Source organism: Dromiciops gliroides, chromosome 1 (genome assembly GCF_019393635.1).
Source record: "Dromiciops gliroides isolate mDroGli1 chromosome 1, mDroGli1.pri, whole genome shotgun sequence".
NCBI classification, from domain to species: Eukaryota; Metazoa; Chordata; class Mammalia; order Microbiotheria; family Microbiotheriidae; genus Dromiciops; species Dromiciops gliroides.
Window position 1 is genome coordinate 16,224,089 of NC_057861.1, and position 21,415 is coordinate 16,245,503.

General features: G+C 52.3%; 1 protein-coding gene across 3 annotated transcripts in view; it reads right to left on the bottom strand.

The window, feature by feature from the left end:
- Positions 1-21,327, bottom strand: part of UBE3B (ubiquitin protein ligase E3B) — a 56,358-nt gene extending 35,031 nt beyond the window's left edge. Inside the window, exons 1-12 of one of the 3 annotated variants that reach the window (XM_043963421.1) lie at positions 21,206-21,327; positions 16,866-16,971; positions 15,081-15,251; positions 14,667-14,790; positions 12,474-12,533; positions 11,177-11,281; positions 10,035-10,131; positions 8,190-8,275; positions 7,415-7,497; positions 6,212-6,317; positions 5,469-5,589; positions 2,762-2,939 (exon numbers count right to left, since the gene is read on the bottom strand). In XM_043963421.1, the coding sequence (XP_043819356.1) occupies positions 2,762-2,939; positions 5,469-5,589; positions 6,212-6,317; positions 7,415-7,497; positions 8,190-8,275; positions 10,035-10,131; positions 11,177-11,281; positions 12,474-12,533; positions 14,667-14,790; positions 15,081-15,241 (1,121 nt within the window). In that variant the 5' untranslated portion in view covers positions 15,242-15,251; positions 16,866-16,971; positions 21,206-21,327. Of the gene's footprint in view, positions 1-2,761; positions 2,940-5,468; positions 5,590-6,211; positions 6,318-7,414; positions 7,498-8,189; positions 8,276-10,034; positions 10,132-11,176; positions 11,282-12,473; positions 12,534-14,666; positions 14,791-15,080; positions 15,255-16,865; positions 16,972-21,205 lie in introns of those variants that run through there. The other 2 variants (XM_043963414.1, XM_043963429.1) reach the window with 2 other exon arrangements.
- Between the last annotated feature and the right edge of the window lie 88 nt (positions 21,328-21,415).

A 21,415-nucleotide genomic window follows, 5' to 3' on the forward strand; every position in this document is an offset into this window, starting at 1 on the left:
ATCAAGCAGATGTTCCAAGAATCATCTCTTATAAATGAGACTTCCAGGGACTTAAAAAGACATTTTCCTTTTTGTTTCCCTTTTCCTTATTGCATATCCTTCTTATAAGACCTGCCTCCTAAAGGGGCCTGCCCCCTTTAGTCAATGTGTCGCTCATTTTTCTCTTTTATTCCCCTTCACACTGTTGGCCATCATAAGGCCCATAATTAAGAACCCTTTGTAAAAATATTTGTAATATTAATTTGATTCTTTGAGGAAACAGTTTCTCAATGAATCAGATGGGGAATTGTGAGAAAATACTTAATACTGGATTTCTAGGAGAAACCCAGACATTAGATTTTGCTGCTCTCTCCCTCACACCAGAAATGTGCCTGGGACGAGTGCACCTTAATACAAGGAATGCAGATTGATTCTTCGGATCAGCTAGGGGAAGACACACCTAGAGCAGAAACTTACCCTCTCTCAGACCGCCCCTCAATTCATGTCAATCAATGGAGCTGAATGACGCTAACCAATGAGCTTACATCAATGACCTGCCGCTATCAAAAAAGGACAAAAAGACTGAATCGTGAAAGGCTTGCTCTCTTTTACTCTCCTTGCACCCTGTCCTCCCTCCTTCCTCTCTCCCTCCCACTCTCCCTCTCGTTTGCTCGCTTGATCACTGCTCACCCCCTCACCTCATTATACTGGGTATGTAATTGTTTAGGCCTGTAAGCCTGTGGCTACTGGGGAAGCCTGGGAGATGTGGTCAATACTTTAATAATGTGATACTCATCAATAATAAATGTTTACTGCTAAACTGCAGCCATTAATTTATAGTTAGCAGTAATTTTTAAAGTCCAGCCTAACCACAAATCATTTCGCTAACACAGAACGGCACAGCCTCCCTCCCCGGACCTCCCTACTCCTGGGTCTCTTGGCCATTCCCCCTGCTCTGGCTTGACCTTCCTCTCTTCCCTGTCCCAACTGTGGAACTGACCGGTCCAACTCCATAATGCCCTCTGTTTTCAAGTCCCTTGTCCCCTTCTCCTGTCACTCACTCCTTCCTAAGCCCAAGCCTGGATTGCCTCCTCAACCACCTTTTGCAGTCCAGCTCCCTCTGACGTGCCGTCTATGACCATTAGAGGGCAGGGCCTGGTTTTCCTTTGGTCTCCAGCTCTCAGCCCCGTCCCCAGTGCTCAGTCGGCACTAAATAAATCCTTGCTGACATGAATTGAATCTTTTTTTTTTGTTTTAGTGAGGCAATTGGGGTTAAGTGACTTGCCCAGGGTCACACAGCTAGTGTGTGTTAAGTGTCTGAGGCCGGATTTGAACTCAGGTACTCCTGACTCCAGGGCCGGTGCTCTATTCACTGTGCCACCTAGCTGCCCCATGAATTGAATCTTTAGGAGCAGCAGGCTGGCATGGGGGCAGAAAGCTGGTACTTAGAGTCAGAGGCCTAGGTTCCAGGTCCCCCTCTGACCTATCTTGGCCACGTGACCCTGGGAAATCTGGACAGGTCTCTGAGAAGGTGGAGGGCACTCCCAACACCACAGAAATCATAGGCTTCTTCTCTAGTCCCTTCTCCACGGCAGCTGCTCCAAACCGGGTCTCGCGCATCCTCTCCAAAATGCACCTGCTGACAAATGGGGGCTATGCCCCCCCCCCTCAGAGTCATCCAGCTTCTCTGCCTCTGCTCCCGTCTCTACCAGGAGGCGGCCTCTCTGCTGTGACTGCTGCTGTAGCCTCTTCACTGGCCTCACGGACCCAAGCCTCTGTCTGCCCTCTCCAATCCATCCTCATTCAGAAGCCGAGGGGCTTTCCTAAAGGCCTGATCCAGGGCAGCTTGGTGGTGCAGGGGATAGAGCACTGGCCCTGGAGTCAGGAAGACCCGAGTTCAAATCCGGCCTCAGACACTTGACACTAGCTGTGTGACCCTGGGCAAGTCACTTAACCCCAATTCCCTCACCAAAATAAATAAATAAACAAATAAATAAACAGATCATTGATTGAATGAATGAATGAATGAGTAAATAAATAAATAATAAAGGTCTGACCACATTAGCCCTGTACACAATGAACCCCAGGAACTCCTTCCTACCTCCACAATCTAATACAACTTCCATGTTAACATTCAAAGCCTTTCACAACATGGTTCCAGCCCCGTCTCCTCAGCACTCTGCCCTTCACGCACTCCACGGTCTGGCCAAACGGGCTCTCAGCGGTCTGTCATGGCAATCCATACCGTCTCTGTGCCCGCACAAATGCTCCACCTTCTCCTGTTGTTGTTTGGGTGATTAAGTGGTGTCTGACTCTTCATGACCCAATGTGGGGTTTTCTTGACAAAGATACTGAGGAGTTTACCGTGGCCTTCCCTAGTTTACTTCACAGATAAGGAAACTGAGGCCAGATCTGAACTCATAGAGATGAGCCTTCCTGACTCTAAGCCCAGAATTCTGTCCACTGGACCACCTAATTGCCCCTGCCTTCTCATCAGTATCTCTTACAATCTCTAATCTCCTTCAATGAGTCCTTAAAGCACCACCTATGAGGCCTTTGCTGAAGTCTCCAACAACCAGTGCCATCCCCACAAAACCAGGCCTCTAAATGCATGTGTTGTCTCCCCCATTACCCTGGGAACACTCTGAGGACCGGGCCTGGGTTGTTGCTTTTCTGTGTATGCCCAGCACAGACCGAGCACAGTGCCGGCACACAGTCACGGTTGAATAATGCTCACTGCCTTGACCTGCAGACTGAGGGAAGGTTCATTTGGGGCACTCACCCGTAGTCCACTGACTGGGAGAACCACCCAAGGACAGGGTGCCAGTGGGTCAGGTTAGACCTCTTGAGTGACACGTACTGCTGGCAGTAGGACAGCATGTCAATGAGCACTTTCACAAAATGCTTCGTCTCCTCCTCTAACACTCTGCTCGTAAGATAACCCAAGTGTATGATGTTGCCTGCAATGGAAGGAAGAAGAAAGGAAGATGCTGGGATGGGCTCAGACAGATGGAGGATGAACTTCATGGCTCTGGTCTCTTGCTCTAGCCCAAGCAACACCAAGGAGTGGGAAGAGGCAGTAACTAGAGCTGGGAAGTGGCAACTCTCTCTCCTCCCCTTTTCCTGGAGATGGCAAGGAATTCAAGTGCTAGCAAAACGCGCACTAATAACTCCATTTGTGATCATACCTGTGAAGCTGTAAAGCACTCTAGAGACAGGGTCTAATTTCTTATGATGACCTTACAGATTAAAGTGAGCAGGAATCCTTCCCATTTTGCAAATGAAAAAACTGAAACTCCGGGAGGCTGGCTAGCTTACGTTGCCTAAAGTCATAAAGCTAGTAAGAATTAAGAGTTGAACTCAGGTCACTTGACTCAATTCACTAAGACAGGCTCTCAAGGCACCTTAATGGCTGAAAAAAATGATTCTTCACTTTCAGAGACAGTTTGTCACTCTGAGAACCTCAGCTCCCTCATTACGGGTCCAAATAAAACCCAGTGTCATTAGAGAAGAGGACAGGGACACAAGAGGCGACCCAATCTTGGGAGGCTCAAAGAGGGCCTGGTTTAGCTTCTCTCTTGGTTGCTGACTAAATGTTTCTTATCCCTAGAGATGAGCTAGCTGATGGGAAATTCTAAGCTCTCGCCTACATGCTTTGTCCTTTCCACTCATTCAAATATCCACAGGAAGGATACAGTGATGGCATATTTCGTCTTTTTCAAAACACACATCAATTCTTTCATTTATTCTAGAATCAGAATCTTAGAGTTAGTTACAAGGGTCTTTGAAGGGTAAATTATTCCAACCAACGAGCCAGTTCAGGAGGAGGTGTGGAAAATGGATAGATGAGAGTTCTGATTGTGCTGTGATGGCTAAATTCAGTGGCCGTGTCTCAGTCCACACCCTTTTGGAGGTCTCAACAATCTGACGTTAATGAGCACTCACCTCCCTCCTCCCAGCTGTGCTCTTCTACCTGGGTTTTCATGACTGCTCCCTGTTTGACCATTTTGAAATCAGTGTCAGGGGCACCTAGGTGGCGCAGTGGATAGAGCACCAGCCCCGGATTCAGGAAGACCTGAGTTCAAATCTGGCCTTGACACTTACTAGCTGTGTGACCCTGGGCAAGTCACTTCACCCTCATTGCCCCACCCCAAAAAAGTGACTTTGAAAATCAGTGTCAGCTGGATCACTGGATCAGCTGATCCAGGATCTGCTGGGCCCAGTCCTGGGTCCTTGCTTCTTTTCCTTCTCTCCATGGATCCCATTAGCTCCCACAAGTACAATTATCATCTCAAAGCAGATGGATCCCAAATCTATATAGCTAGTCAATGTTCTCTCCGGAACTCTGATACTGTATTACAAATTCCTACCAGCTATCTCCATCTGGATGTCTCACAGGCATTTCAAACTCAATGTGTTCAAAAGAAAATCTCTCCACCAACTCCCATCTTCCCCCAAATGTCCCTATTTCATTTGAAGGTAGCAGCATCCTGCCAGACACCCAGCGTCACAACTCCAGTCATCTTTACCTCTTCACTGTCCCTCAGGCCTATACCCAATCACTTTCTAAATCTAAATCAATCCCCACGCTATCTCCCAGCTTACAAGGCTGTCACCCTGCATGGTTCAGGCCCTCATTACTACTTCTTTAGATGATTTCAGGAGCCTCCTGGTATATCTCCCTGGATGCAGTCACCAAAGCTCTATCCTCTACAGAGGCGCCAAACTGAAAGTCCTACAGCAGTGGTTCAGTTCTGTCACTTCCCTGTTCAAGAAGGTTCAGTGGCTCCCTATTATCTTTCAAACAAAATGCAAAATTCTCTGCCAGTCATGTAAAACCCTTCATCACCTGGATCCAACCTATCCTAGTAAGCTGGTTTCCCATCGCTCTTCTTCATGTACTCAACATTCCAGTCAAACTGGCCACTTTGCTGGGCCCCAGACATGACATTCCCTCTCCCACTGCCATGCCTCTGCATAGGCTGCACTGTACCCCAAGCCTACGGAGCTGCCCCCGCCTCTCCCAAGGATGGCTCTGGGGCCACCTCACACGGGGCCCTCTCCTGACTCTCCCCCGGTGGTTAGTGCTTGATCCCCTCAGAGGGTGAAATGCCGTGGTGTGTACTCGGCACACTGTTACCGATTCTCTCTGTCGATGCTCTTCCCTCCCAGGAGAAGGCAGGGAGGGAGCCCAGCAGGCTTGTTTGCCTTTGTCTCTCTAGTGCCGAGCACAGAAGCCGCCCACGGCAGCCCCTTGTTAAGATACGCTGAGTGAGTATTGTCATAGTGGCTTCCTTGGTCTGTGACCCTCCCTGGGCTGTTTCGTTTCTCTCAGCCTCAGCTATTCATCTGTAAAATGGCATTCTCCCATTTCCCCCTCTGCCCCCCATCTTCAGAATTTTCCCGGTCCGTTGCAAGGACCTCAGTCAAACAGAGGATGTTTTCTTTTATGCCCAGAACACCCCCCAACTCTGGTCCCAGGCACTTACCCAGCAAACAGAGAGTGTGGCTCCCTTCTAAGCACTCACAGACGTCCAAACACTGATCCTTGCGACTCAGAAACAGAATGAACTTACGAAGAAAGTCATGATGCTCCAGCACAAGGAGGCGCTGCCAGGGAGAGAATCACCACCAGTGAAAATGGAGGCATTGAAAGGCATAGGAAGAGGCTCCCGTCTGAACAGAAACGTGAGAGGCCAATGGCCCCAGCTTCTCCACGTGAAAGGTTTTTCTAACCAACGTGTACACCCATCAGAAGAGAATGGGCAATGATGCTCTGAAGGAAGGAGCCACCCCCATCCTAAACCTCAGCTCAGGGGCATGAGACAACGGCCCCGATTTGGAGGCAAGCGAATCGAGGGATGGACATCATGCAGAGAAAGTGGAACCGATTTCCGAGGACCACGAAAATGGAGCTGGGGAAGGTGACTGAGATCGGAGCACAAAAAAGAATCCCAGAATTCCAGAGCTGGGAGGGCCCTTCACAACCGCCTCAAACAAGGCCATCCTCCATCGAGGGGAGCCAGGGCCCCAAGCTCAGAAGGCACCTGGGAGCTGGTGTGGGGCGAGAGGGGAGGCTGGGAGATCCGGTAAGTCTCCCTTCCTCGTGCCTTCTCGGGGGCCTCAGGCCAGTCAGGCTCTCTGCATTGTGGAGAGGAAAGCCTGCTTTTGTGTAAATGCAGCGGAGCAGGGATCCTAAAGGGAAAGGGGGAGATGAATGGGCGCCACTCACCTTGGGGGCAAGCACGCTGAGATGAGCCACAAAGGCAGGCACTGACATGATGTGGATGAGGAATGGCCGTAAGAGATTGTCCGAAAAGTGAGCAGCAACCACGGGGCTGGACACAAACAGACACCACGTCACATGCTTCCTGGCACGTGGGGATCTACCCGCTTTCCCCAAAACCACCTCTCCAGCCCATGGCGTTCAGTTCCTTGAGAAGAGCCTCGGCGAGGCTACAGCGCCCTGGGGAGCTTAACAGGGAAGCACGGGGTTGGGCGCACAAGGCAGAAATGGTAAAACATAGTGTGCCCCAAAGGGGCCGAAGAGGTGAACCCCCAATAACAGAGGGGACGTCGGTACTTCTGGTCTTGTGAATGCTTCCATTGGAGCACATCTGGGACCAATCACGTGGCTAAAGTGGCGAGTCTGGGAGAATGTCAGGCCACGGCCCAGCATCCCAAACCCCATTAATCCGGGAGGAGAGGGGAGAGGAGGCAAGAGTTCTCTCTAGAATATCCCCGGGTGGTCACCCACAGGGGCAGCCCCTCTACTCTGGGACATGAGTGTTGGCTGGGAGGACCCCAGGGTGGCACCTCATCCAGGCTGCTGCCAGTCCCTAAAATCAGGTGAAGCAAAGGCCGACCCTGGACATTTGCCACAAGTGAGAGGATCACTTTCCTCCTGGCATCTTGGTTCCACGATGAGGCATGACCCTGGACAAGTCACTTGCCCTGTCTCAGCCTTGGTTTCCCTATCTGTAAAATCAGGATGACAGCAGCGCCCGTTTCCCAGGGTCGTGAGGATGACATGAGAAGTTTGTGAAGTGTTTTGTAAACCTCTATAAATGTGCGGTCTGTAGATGCTGGCACTGAATCACTGGCAGAGGCACAATGTCAGGGACTTCAGGGTGGGGCTGTGGGGGTACTGCAGTGAACAAAGAAGGGGACCGGTTCTAGAGAGCTGGGCCAGAGTTCCCTGACTGCCACATCCCAGCCATGGGGCCTCTCCAGAGGGAGGGGGCTTGGACCACTGACCGCCAGGACTCCCTCTGGGTGGCCAGCTGTGCCGGGCCTCTACCCAGAGCAGCTCCTTGGGACCACATCGATGACAGGCTGAGGGGGAGCCTCCACAGGGGTGAGCATGCTCACCCGAATGGGTCCCCAGGCCCCAGGCTGCATCACACATTCCTTCCCTGCACCAGGGATGACTCACCGTGAAGCCAGAGTGAAGGAAGCAGCTAACATGCCTCTCGTCAGGGACGGTCTGGACCTTGCCAGGCCGTTCCTTAACAGAATCTGAAAGACAAAGGCCCTTTGTCAAGGAGGGGTCTGATTCCAGCACCATGGGAGCCGTTCTCAGCTGATAAAAGAAACTGCGCCCAAGGAACGGGGTCTGAGGCCAGCTTGGTGCTCAGGTGGAAGGGGACTGCTGACAATACTCCCTCTCTCTTTGGCAGTGCTGTCACCTGCCCGAGCTGGCCTGGGGAGGGGCAGAGTCAGCCCTCGACCTGACCAAGGACTGTCCCACCTTCCAACCAGCCACATTTCCTTCTTCTCCCCTCTTCCTCTCCAACAAACTTCTCCAAAGTACAGAGCACAAGACTAAGGCACAGAGTGGGTCTACCACTTTCAGGGTCACAGAAACAATGCGGGGTGCTTGACCAACTAACCTGGGATTACAAGAAGGGGGGATCCCCAGATTCCAGAAGAGGGAGCAGGACCCCTCAACAGAACCAACTTCAGGTTTCAATGGTTAGGGGGAACAGGGTAGAGTTATTCAATAAGAAAGTACTACCGCCTCCCCACACTAAACACGAATGCCAAATGGGATGAGGGGAGGGAAACAAGGAACTTAATTATTAGCTTAGGATCCTCTGGATAAGATATAGTCTCATCAGCAAAACCCCGAGGACGCCCACTTCAAACCCAGAAGCCAATCTCCAGTACTTCAGGGCATACAGAAACATGACATTAGAGGGACAACCAACCTGTAGAACAGAATACAATCCATTCTGATTGAGGTGCCCCATGATATTGGCGCAGAGATGGTTCATGGTAGGCCGGAGGTTCTCCCCTAAAAGAAGAGGAGATCTAAGAAAAATCATGAGCCACACAGGACTCATCCAGGTTATGGCAGTGCAAAAAATCACCTCCCAAGTACGAGAGGAGCCAAGAAGTCTGAGAAAGAGGTACCATTTCGACAGGGTGGTCAGAAAGTTTCAAAGGAATCATGGGCATGGCTAGGCAATAAAGAAGCAAATGCCATCTCGACCTTGGGCAGAGAGGACAAAAGTGAGAATTCCACGGTCCTCTGGGTGCCACTATATTGTATTCAGCGCTGGACACCAATGGTGAAGCTAGAACGCGTCCAGAGTGTTGAAAGGCCTTGAGTCCAGGCCACCAGAGGGATGGTGGAAGGAGCCTAGAACCCAGCAGGCTCAGGGCTGAGAGCAGGAAGACATGACAGCCATCTCTAAGTGTCTAGAGGGCTTTCAGTGGTGAAGGGGTGCAACCTGCTCTTGGCCCTAATGGAAGAACAAGGGGGTCCCCTTTGGCTGGGAGGTCCCGGGCGCTATCACAAGTGGACAACAACCTCTCAGAAGATTTCCCAAGACGTCTCCCAACAAAAGCCAGCCAGCCAGTTATTGGGGATGTGATACTGGGGATCCCCAGGGGGCTCGATGGTACCAGGTCCCTGGCAACTCTGCATTCTATGCAGGGAAGAGGCAAGCGTCAAACCTAGGTCCGTGACTCCCAATCCAAGGCCTCTCTTGCCACTTCAGTCATAGCATCGACAAAAATAAGTCTGATTCTGACAGGAGACTGTTTTGTTAAAGGCAGGCGGGGAGAGGGATTCAGAGGGATGCCCACCGGGGCAGACAGTGCCTGGGGGTGAGGGCACCTCCAAAGAGAAGGGGGAGTCACACGATGCAATCTCTAAAGCCCCAACAGAATTCTTGGCTACACTGGGATTTTTCAGAACTCCCTGCAAGGCTGACATTTCTTAGAACATCTGGCAATGGAAGAGCATGGGAAAAATGAGACAGTGCCAATGGAGTGCAGTCGCCCAGCTCTGCCGTGTACCAGCCTGAGGAGGCCGGGCAGGCACTTCATCTCCCGGGGCCTCACCTTCCTTTGTCCAATGTGGAAGGTGGATTAGGTGAGCTCAAAGGTCGCCGACAGGCTGAGTCAGAGGAAATGATCCATTAAACGCCCGCTCAAAGAAGGCAAACTAGTCTTGATACTGGATAGAAGTGCCCCAAGAGCATCTTGGCCAACCCACACCTGACCAAAAGTGTCTTCTAAAGCATCCCCAACCAATGGGCTGCTGGTGTCTGCCTGGAGACTTCCAGGGAAGGAGATGGAGCCCACAGCCTCCCCAGCAGTCCACACCACCCCTCAGGAAGGTTCGTCTGACAATAGAACCCAATGAGCAGGGGCAGCTGGGTGTCGCAGTGGATAGAGCACCAGCCCTGGAGTCAGGAGGACCTGAGTTCAAATGCAGCCTCAGACACTTAACACTTACTAGCTGTGTGACCCTGGGCAAGTCACTTAACCCCAATTACCTCACTAAAAAAAAAAAAAGAACCCAAAGAGCAGTAAAGCACTTCTTACAAATTTTACAGATGATAGACTTTATTTGAGGGCTGAGATGTATTTCATGTTTGTAAATGGGATTGACAGTTTACAACAAATGGCTTTGGAGAGAGGATCTCTCTCTCCCCCCCTCCCTCGGTCTCCGTCTCTTTATACCTACACACACTCAGGCAATTTGTACAGAGCTTTATGTACCAAACCATTTGCCACCAGAGATTTGAAGACAGGGACCCTACCTTTTCCTCGGACAATTTTCCACGTTGATGTGTCTGTGAAGTTAACAAGTAGGGTGAGGTACAGTGAGATCAGCTTAGAGTCCTGTAAGATGTCAGGCTGGGGACAACAGAAGCAATCGTATTGAGAAAGATTGGCTCCCAACCCAGGTCACCCAGCACCCCACTTAGGCTGAGCACCTTGACCACATGATCACCAGGAAATCAGGCCAAGACAGACTTTTTCCACTTACGTGAATTGATGCTAAGTGAAATGAGCAGAACCAAGAGAACATTGTACACAGGATCAACGTCATGGTGTGATGATAAACTGTGACAGACTTAACTCTTCTCAGAAATGCAATGATCCCAGACCATACCAAGAGGGTCATGAAGGAGAATGCTCTCCACATTCAGAAAAAGAACTACGGAGTCTGAATGCAGATTGGAGCAAACTATTTTCACTTTTGTTGTTGCTTTTTTGTTATTGTTCTTGTTTATTCTTTCTTGCATTTTTTCCCTATCGTTCTGATTAATGTGGAAATACATTTAATATGATAAAATAACCTATTTCCAACTGCTTGCTGGCCTGGGAAGGGGGGAAGGGAAGAGAGAGTGGGAGAAAAATTAAACATAAAAGCCAGGCTTTTTCCTTCATCTTTTAAACTCTGGGCTCGGTTCCCCATTTCCCCACTCCTGAAATCACACCTGGGCATCGTACACCATGCAAGGCCCACAGGGCACTTACAGGCTTGTGGGGGGTGTCTCACACTCCTCTCTTCCCCTATACTCCAGACAGTACAAATAACGACAAGCTGTCAGATTTTGGCCTTAGAGAACTTGGGGTTACTTTCTTGTCACGGCTGGGCCTCAGAGAAGGACTCATATCCCAGACCATAGCAACTTCAGAAAGCCAAGAGATTTCAGCGGCCTCTGAAGCCAATGTGGGCTATGGGGCAACACTGTGGGTCCAGGAGCAGAGCCGCCCCAGGCCCCCTCCCCATCCCGAGGCCACTGCTCATGCCTCCGCAGGACATGCGGCAGAAACGCCTGCAGGGCCGGCCTTGATCTGCTGCTGCTCAGCAGCCTGATTCCCTCAGTCTCTGGGAGTTTGACCAATGTGGACACCAACGTGTTACGTAGCAATGACGAGTTCCCTTACTTACCTTGAGGTACTTCAGATACTTGCAGCAAATCCACAGGATGTCTTTGATCTGCTTGATCCAGAGGAGAGTGAGATCTTTGGAGAGAGCCAGGGACACGTACCACACCTGTCAGCACAAACGGGGTGCTGTGGCAGCACTGATTCCAAGGGCAGAACGGCCACCAAGGGAAGGGGCCCAGATGAATGAGGTGGCACAGAGAGATCTCGGCCTCTCTAGCTGTCACTGACAGCAGTGGCAGGAGGAGACATTTCTAAATACAGCATCTCATGTGACCCTCCCCAGAACCCTGGGAGGAAGGCGCTGTAAGGACGGTCATCCCCATTTCTCAGATGAGGCCCAATGGGAGGTGACCAGAACCCATCAGAGGCTGGATTTGACCCCAAATCCCCCTAGCTCCAGGTCCAGGTCTCTTGTCCACTACATCATCCTGCCCCTATGGTCATTCTTCCTTCGATCTTATTTCCATGTTATTAACCCTAAGGGAAGGACATTCAGCACGGGACGTCTAATGGTTTATGAGACTCCCGACAGCCCTGCCGACGGTCTTCATTTAATGCTGAAGACGAGCTCCCAGCGGGCCTGGAGACGGCCAGGGAGGGGCCTCTTGCTCTAGGGGGGCAGCCTCAGGAGTGCCTGGCCACGCTTAACTCAGGCTCCACCTCAGGCCAAAGAAAACACAACCTGGCACTGAAGGAAGTGAGGGGTCAGCAGGCTTTCAAGAGGAATTTTCAGAGACCAATAAGAGGGGAACCTTCAAAGGACAATAAGGTCCTCTTTCTTTGCCTGTCCCCTGCTCCTGGGCCCTGACCGAGGCAGCCTGGGTAAGGGGATGGTGACCTGGATTTGGAATAGCGAGGCCTGGGCTGCTTGTGACAGAGGCCCATGGGCTTCCTCTACTGGAGCCGCAGTTTCTCGTCTGCAAAAATGGGCCGAGGTCAGCTCTCTTCCCTTTGGGTGCTCGGTTCTGTGGAGGGCAGAATAAGGGATCCGGGCTAAATGACCACTAGGGTCCCTCCCAACTCTGAAATCAACGACCTGAGGCAACCACATGAGGAACAACAACACGTGCACAATGTATCTCAAAGCACGCCTGCTCTGGAGCCGAAAGGGACCTCAGAGACCTGGGGTTCAGACCGAGGCCCAGAGTGGGACAGGGGTTTTCCCCGGCTCCCGGAGCAACAGAGGCTCTAGAAGGAAATAAGACCAGGCAGGAAAATTCTCTGTAGCGCTCCTTGGGCTATTGGGAAGAAGACGCTGGGTGAGCCAGAGGGCCCGACATCTGCCCCTCCCCACTCACCTTGGGTTCATTCTCGGCCTCCATGCTGCTTAGGATGCAGCGGCACAACATTCCAAACCTCTGCAAAGAGACGGAAGGACGGGTCACGAGCTCCCGGGACAGGGAGCCACGCGCCCCTATTCGCTAAGGACAGAAGGACAGGACCGGCGTAGTCCCGGGCCTCGAGGCCCCCTGGTCTGCCTGCTCCCAGCCAGGCCCAAAGGCTGGCTCCATGCCAAGAACAGGGCAGGCCCACAGTGGCTCCTCGCTGCTTGAGGGGCGAGTGAAGCCTCCAGGTTCCCAGGCCTAACAGATAAAGACTTGGGCCCAGACTCGTTAACATTGCTGGCCTACCAGCAACCAGGTGCCAGATTGTTCTTCCCACCTCAGGATGGAAAATGAATCAACGAGCATGTATCCATCACCTGTGATACGCCGGGCACTGGGGAGCCAGACAAAAATGAGAGGCCCTGCCCTCCAGGAGGGGGAAAGAATGCGCGCTCCTACAGATAGCCATCCAGCTACCAGTGATCCCTCAGTCACCAGAGCTAATGGCCTTTGCTCCATACTCATTCTTCTCCGAAGCCCCTGCCTGTCACTCACCCTCTTTCTGAGGCTCTCCTATCTCCAGGCTCCTCCCACCTGCCTAACCCCTTCCCAGTCTCCTTGGCTAGAGCGCCATCCATGTCTAGAATTCCCTCCTCGTTTCCCAGCTTCCTCCAGGCCCCAGCTAAAATCTCCCCTTCTGCCACAAGTCTTTCCCAATGACCCTGAATGCTCGCACCTTCCCTCCGTGATTATCTCTAATTTATTCTGGCTACATCTTGCTTGGATAGACTGCTTTCATGCCACACCCCCTATCCCCCAAAAGACTGAGCGCACTGAGAGCAGGGGCTGGCTTTGGCCTTTGTCTTTCTGTATGCCCATTGATCAGCATAAGCCAGAGCACAACAGGTGCTTAATGTTTTGGGGTTTTTTTGCAGGGCAATGGGGGTTAAGTGACTTGCCCAGGGTCACACAGCTAGTAAGTGTCAAGTGTCTAAGGCCGGATTTGAACTCAGGTACTCCTGAATCCAGGGCCGGTGCTTTATCCACTGCGCCACCTAGCTGCCCTGTGCTTAATGTTTTTAACGTAAACCAAACATATGTATGACGTACGTGTCTATGTATATACACCCACCCACACAGAGATGAAATTCAGACTGATTTGTGGGAAGGCAGTGGCAGCTGGGAGAACCAAGAAAGGGGTTACGTTAGAGCTGATGTCTGAGCTAAGCTCTGAAGTCAACCAAGAAGTCTAACAAAGCAGTTTCCAAAGCGGAGGTTATGCTCTGCACCCCTACCCCATCCTGGGGGATCATAGGACAACCCCAAGGGCTCATGATTAACCCACTGGAGCTGCAGGTCTAAGGTGTCACTCCTGAGTCAATAAACTTCAGCTGTTCCCTATTGTTTCTAGGAACAAATATCACCTCGTTGTTATCTCTTCCTTTATTTCTATCTTTGGCCCATGTTTTATGATGCACAATTACCCCCCTCTTTTTTTAAACTGATAAGGATGTGATGACAAAGCATTCAAGGTCAAAGGCCTCAGCCTGAAGGGGTAGAAGTTAGGAGACAGTGCTCCGGCTCCAGAGTGGATACCTTAGCTCCTGCTAAGGTCTGGAGACATGACATAGAATGTTGTGTGGGAGAAGTGGAGGGTGAAGGACACTGAGGGACCCAGACGGAGGGAGAGCCGGCAGGAGTCGACTGGCAAAGAGCTTTAGATGCCAAAGAGAGGAATCTGTTTGATGTGCAAGGTAACAGGGCAGCACAGACGCTTCCTGAGAGGGGGCTGTGGCGAGACAGTCAGACCTGGGCTCTGGGAGCTGGATGGAGCCTCGATTCAGGGAGAGCAATGCAGCCATGGAGGCCAATGAAGACCTGAACAAAGATGGTGGAGGTGAGAGCTGAGACAAGGGGATGGCTGGCTGCGGGGAGAGCTCCAGCAGAAGAGTCAATGAGACTCAGCAACGGCTCAGACTGGGGGAAGGGAGGGACCTGAGGTGGCTCCAAGGAGAGCCCGGTTATGCTTCTGCCTGAAAAATAATCAGCAGCCTACTGGAAACCCCGGCTTCCCCACAAACGGCTCCTGGCCCGGTGACAGCCGCACAGTCAGAGGCAGGGCAGCCAGCAGGCGGGGCGGGGGCATGGGTGGGCAGGGCGCCTTACCAGCTCATCCTCTCTAGCTCGGAATATGAACAAGAGCTTCCGGGCAATCTTAAAAAGAGAGAGTGCACTTCTTTTATAGGGTCCAGTGGTGTCAATAGTCTCAAAGTACTCATCGATCTCGTTCCTGGGAAAGCAAGAGGAGAGAGGGGTTTTACCCAGAGCCCCCCACAGCCTGCAGGAAGACGGCTGGTGAAGGCCCACCTTCCCTATGGCCTGGGCCTGTGGGAGTCACCTGGCCCGGTGGCCACGTCCCAAGGTGAAAAAAGCCTACGCTTGAAGGCTTTCCCAGTGAGGAGGACCCCCTCCCCAGCCTGGACGGGCTGAGGGTGACGGCCTCGCCCCAGGGCAGGATCCAAAGGGGACTCTGCTGGAGTCCCGGGGGAAGGGCCTGGGAAGAATCAGCTTTACACCCACCTGATGTCTCTCTGTAGGCGACACCGACAGAGGAATCTGCGGACCAGGGCCTGTATCTGGACAGCGGCCCGCTCCTTTTCCTTCTGCCCCCGTCTCTCTTCCCTCGCCTGACGTGCTTTGTCCAGGAACTGGGCTCGGGATGACTGGGATGCACCGAACATTGTTGCAAACCTTCTAGGAACCAAAACCCAAAGCAGAACGCATCAGCGCGGGCTGCAGCCACGTAAAGAGGCCAGGGCCCAGAACGGCAGGAAACCAGTCAGCTCGAGGCACCAAACAACATCCTCAGTGCCCCGGGAACCAGCCCGAGGCGATGATGGCGCCTGGGGCAGAGAGCCAACATGGAGGCCGGACCTGCAAGAGGCCGCAAGGAGTCTGGTCCCTGGTACATCACACTAAGATTGAGGCTGCCTTTGTCTCCTAAAAGATGAGAGCGGGAGCAGGCAATGACCCAAATAAAACCGGTGGAACAACTACCAGCCTAGGAACTCCAGCACTCTCAAAGGTGGAAGTGCCTGGAGATGGAGGGCTTGGCAGAATCCTGGCTCCGAGACTTACAGGGAGACCTTGGCCAGCTCCTTCCCCTCTCTGGGCCCAGGTCTGCCCATCTGTAAAAAGAGGGGCTTGGGCCTGCTGAGTTCTAGGGCCCTTCCAGCTCAGTCTGACGATTTCAGCCTGCTTTCCCTGAACACGGAGGAGCATCAAGTTGGAAGAGGCCTTCGAGGCTCCTAAGATCACAGACTCAGAGTGGGAGGGGCCTCAAAGGCCACGGAGCCCAGCTCCGGCCACCATTTTATTAGATGAAGAAAAGAAGGCCCAGGAAGGTCAAGCCACGTGCCCACTGGCTTCACAAGTGGCCAAGTGCCGGAGGCAGGATTGAACCAGGCCCTCCCGACTGTCCTGATCTGAGGGATCCCTTTGCTCACAGTGTCCCTACATTCTTCTGGTTAACTTAAAGGCTGTGGAGTTGGCTCGGTGTAGTAGGTGGGACACTGGAGATGTGGGTTCAAATCCCACCTTAGCCACCCCCGAGGTCCCTTGTTGTCTCTGAGCCTCACCATCTGTATAAAGGAGACCATACTTGCACCCCCTAGCTCCCAGAGGCTGTCTTAGGGCAGCTTCTTGAAGACCTCACAGCGAGCCGTCCCCGTGGGTCACGAAAAGTCAGGCAGCCTGTATTACTAGGACAGGAGAAGCTGACTTCTTTAGACGCCTATCAATCCGGTCACTCATCATGGTGGCGTGAAGGGTGTGGCCCCTGGGGCCAGGGCCCACACAGCACAAAGCAGGGAGGCAGCTTGGCCCAGGCCCTGGCTAACAAGCTGAAAGGCTGAGTCGAGCCGGGCTTATTTCATTTTTGTGACTCTTACTGACGCCTTCTTTTCTTTCTGACAAAGTGAAATCTGTAGAGAACGGAACAGACCCATCTGTAACGCACTTAAGAACCGGGGAGGCTGCCTCTCTGAAATCAATCAATCAATCAATCATCCCACAGGCCAAATCAAAGGCCCAGACCTTGACCTGAATCAACAGTAACAGGCTTCATCCCACCATATCAGCTCCCTTCTCTTCTGGATGAAAGCATCTCTGCCCACCGAGGCAGCCGGGTCCCTTGGGGCAGTGCGAGTAGTGAAAGCCCTTCCAGTCATCGGAGCCCGGCCCATTTTCCACAGGCCATGGGAGCAGCGGCTTGTCCAAACTGGCTGGGAAATCCCTCGCCCCACCCTCCCTCTAACTGGAAGACTTTTTCCACCTTCACCCAAGGAGGCAGCGTGCAAGACTCACCTGAGGATTTGCTTTCCCTGCAGAAATACCAGATGATCATGAGATCAAGCACTGGACCTGAGACTTAAGGCAGCATCTCACGTTATCCAGATTCTGTCTTCTCAGACTAAAGAAACCAGAGGAAAAAACTCCAGATGACTGACTGAATTCAATTAATGAAACATTATTTCCTGATAAGTAGAGAACCCAAAACTACAAAGCCTTGAGGCTTACTGAATACCTCCCTGCCAAAGCCTGCCTCCAAACAATGGAAGGTAGAAAGTACATGATTTGGTGGGAAAGGAGTCAGAGGTCTTGGGTTCAAATCTTCACTTTTTTTTTTGTGGGGCAATGGGGGTTAAGTGACTTGCCCAGGGTCACATAGCTAGTAAGTGTCAAGTGTCTGAGGTTGGATTTGAACTCAGGTACTCCTGAATCCAGGGCCAGTGCTTATCCACTGCGCCACCTAGCTGCCCCCAAATCTTCACTCTTACTTCCTACCTAATCTGACCTAGGGCTAGTGACTTTATCTCTTTAGGCTTTGGTTTTCTCATCTATAACAAGAGAGGCCTGAACAAGAAGTCCCCTCTCCCTCTCAATCTACTGTTATCCCCATTTTAAAGAAAAGCAAAACAGGCTAAAGTGACTTATCCAAGGTCACATAGCTAAGAAGTGTCAGAGGCAGGACATGAACCCAGAAGTCCCAAATCTAAATATTTCTGACGCCTTTAATTTGTCTGTATCCTAAGGAATTCCAGTAGACAATAGCCCCGAACCTTCCCCTGTAGTAAAGAAAAAATGAAATTAAGAGAGCAAATGACTGCTTCTGGTAACATATGCAGCATCCCACTCCCTGAGAAGTCCTTTCTACCAAGAGCCCCGCCCCCCCATTCCCTGGGGTAAAAAGAAACCTCACAATACTCTTTTCATTAACTTCTTTGGGCCAAATGTTAAGGCTAGATTTCAACAGGCTTTCTGATTTAAAGAGAACCAGCCTTTGGCAGAATTGCTTTTCTTCCTCTTTTTCTTTAATTCTTTGTGAAAAGGGCTGGCTGGCTTACTGGGTGGGAGGGTCTGAAAAGGAAGGTGGTATGTCAATAGGAATAGAATAAAACAAAAGGTCAGAGAAGGTTTACAGGCCGGGCCGCACCACTGGAGAGCATGGAGAACATGCCAACAACACGTCTAAGAATGGGTGTTCTGGTGTTCGGAGGGATGGCAGAACAGAACGCGTGAAGCCAGGAGGAGGACTTCAGGGAGGACGAGAAAGCTTCCACAAGCTCTCTGGTGCCCAGATCTGATTTCACACCCACAGCTGCCGAAGCATCCCAGCCAGAGAGCAGGGCCCCAAGCTAGGGAAACCTATCACATGCACTTTCCTCATCCAGCCCAGCTTCTCCTCAGGATTAACAATTTTCCCTCAGGAGAAGGGGAGGACAAAGGCATCTAAACCATACTGCTCACCACCAAGACTACCAGACGACCTCCAAACTCATCTTCTCCAAGGGGCCTTCATAGAAAGTCAATCCATCAAGAGGCATTTATTAAGCACCTACTGTGTGACAGGTATAATGCTAGTCACTGACATTCCTATAGCATTTTAACATTTGTAAAGCATTGCATTATCTCGGAGGATCCTGGCAATAATTCCCTTAAGGAGGTACTAGTGGAATTCTTTTCTCATTTCACAAATGAGGAAACCAAGTCACAGGTACAGGCACTTGCCCATGATTCAACCAATCAATTAAGAAGTATTTATTAGGCACCTGTTATGTATCTCAGACCCATGTCAGGCATTGGGGACACACATCCAAAGAATGAAAGAACCCTTACTGTAAAGCTCACATTCTCACAGAGACAATTACACATAAAGATATGTAACCGATGAAGGCAAACACGTTCAAAGCAGTTAAATGCCAGGTAGTCTGGGAGGGAGGGATCCAGTCCGACCTGGAGGCCTAGAGAACACAAGGAATTTGCCCAAGGGAGCAGAGGCAAATGGCCAGGCTACCCCCTCACTAAGAACTAAGAAGAACTAAAAGGCGCTGAGTCTTAGGAGAGAGTGAGGAAGTAGGAGCCGGGCAAGAGCACCATGTTGGAGCCGAGGATCAATCTGGGGCTTCCCTTCCCTGATACTTCCCGGTAAACACATTTCCTAAAGCTTTATTGACCAACCAATCAGCATTTACCCAGACCAGGTACCTGCTGAACGCAGCATATAATCCTAGTACTCAGCCAACCAGCATTTCAAACAATCATCAGGACAGGTGCCACCTTGCTCTTTTGTTCTTTCTCTTCAGGGCTCAGGGCAGGGTCTGGCACAGGAGCACAGAATGCTCACCCCTTCATTCCTTCATTCACTTACTCACTCATTCCTTCATTCACTGGATGGTTACTGAGCCACCTACAAATAACCCAAGCCCCAGCCTGTAAGATGCTGACTCATCTTCCAGTTAATGACACACAAAGATGAGGGAGCAAGGAGGGCAAATCAAGTGCTGACTCCGGGTTCAAAAAATTCTGTGATGAGCAGCAGCACCACATGGAGGGCCAGGCTGCCCCCGGACAGAGGCTGGGAGACCAGGGGGCTCATTCTGGCTGTACTCCTGGCTAGCTACAGAGAAAGGCCATGAATTTGGAGTCCGAAGACCTGAGTTTGAATCCCAACACTGCTACTGCCTACCTGACCTCAGGCATATCTCATTCCTGAGACTCAATGACCTCTTCTAGACAGTGAGGCCAGGCTCAATGATCTCTCAGCTGTAAAGTTCAGGATATTAGCTTCCAATGAACCAAGGGCAGCCGGGGATGGAGGCTAAATGGATCATATATGGAGGATGATTATCAGTCCCCATCTGGAGTCTGAAGTGTTTGACCCTGGGCACCCAACTCTCTGGAAGGACATTGATAAGCCAGAGACAGGCCAGCGGAAGGCAATGAGGATGGCGTGGGCCAAGTCCCAGCCATAGGAGGATCAACAGAAGAGGGTGGGTGGGAGCAGGAAACTAGCTGACCACAACTACCCAGCCTCAGACACCAGCTGGGCGACCCCAGGTGAGTCAATCAGCCTCCGAAGGCCTGGATTTTCTCAACTGTAAAATGGAGATAATAACAGTGTGATGCTTGTACCTCACATTTATGTGGCATTTGAATGTTTATAAAGCACTGCATTACTCTATTGATCCTCTGAAGGAGGCGCTCCTGAGAAAGACTCTCCTTTGAAAATCAAATGAGATAATTGTTGTTGTTGTGTTTGTGTGTGGTTTTTTTTTCCCTTGGGTGGGGCAATGAGGGTTAAGTGACTTGCCTAGGGTCACTCAGCTAGTAAGTGTCAAGTGTCAGAGGCAGGATTTGAACTCAGGGCCTCCTGACTCCAGGACCTGTGTTTTATGCCCCACACCAAATGAGACTGTAAAAAAACAAAACCCACAACAGAATAAAACAAAGGACTTTGTACACGGTAGGCACCATACAAATGCCCTTCTCCCTCCTCTGTCTGGGAGGGGAATCAGACCTGGTCTGCTCGGCCCCAAAGGGCAGAAGGAGGGTGGATGCCATCCAAAATGGGGTGTGTGGGGATATGGCTGCCCCCCCCCCCGGGGCGCCCTTAATAGCCCCGAGGGGCTTTGGGGCCAGAGACCTTTAAGCCTCTACTACGTGCTGGGCAGATAGAGAAAGGCAAAGGCCCCGTCCCTGCCTTCGGGAAGCTTCCAGTCTAATGGGGGAATTGACAGTAAACCACAAGTTCCAAAGGGGGGGAGGGGCATGGGCAGGGGTCCCCTCCCTGGGGACCAGGACAGGGGCGGATCGCCTCCAATGCCCCCCCGCCCCGGCCAGGAGCCCCCTTAGACCGCTTGCTCCTCGCGGGCGGGGACCGCGATTTCCGCCCCTCCGGTAGCCCCGGCTCGTGGCACACAGCAGGCGTTTAATAGATGCTTGGGGACTTGACCTGCCTCGTGAACGCACGTGGGTGGTGCAGCAAGGAATGAACGGCTGAGGGGCGGGGGCGGGGGAGAAGTCCCGGGGACGACGAGGCGGCCTCGGGAGACCCCGGACAAGGGGCCGCGTTTGAAGCCCCCCAGACCCCGGCCCGGCCCCTATTATTGGGGCCCACAAGGAGCCTCAGTTTCCCTAGCTGTAACACGGGATGGGGAAAGGAGGCAAGCCTCGACGTCGTCGAGGCCGCTCGGACCCGGGGCCGGGGGCTCCTGCCGACCCCAGGAAGCCTCGGCGGGGCAGCGGCGACAACAACGACGACGACAACGACGACTACGACGCGCCTCCCCTCCCCCCCCGCGCGCTCCCGCCGCCCCGCCCCGCTTCGGACCCGGGCCGCGCGCGTCCCCGCCTCTCGCCTTTACCCGCTTGGGGCTGGGGCCCGGGCCGCCTCAGCCCGATCCCCTCTGACTCCGCCGGGCCCCGGACAGCGGCCGAGGCCGCGCCGCCATCCTGCCCCCGGGCTGTCCGCACCTTGCCGCTCCGTCCGGAAACGCGGCCCGGCCCCACAAACGTTCCGAGGCGCCCGCGGCGCGGGGAAGGAAGGCCGGAAGCGAAAGCACGGCGGAGGCTTG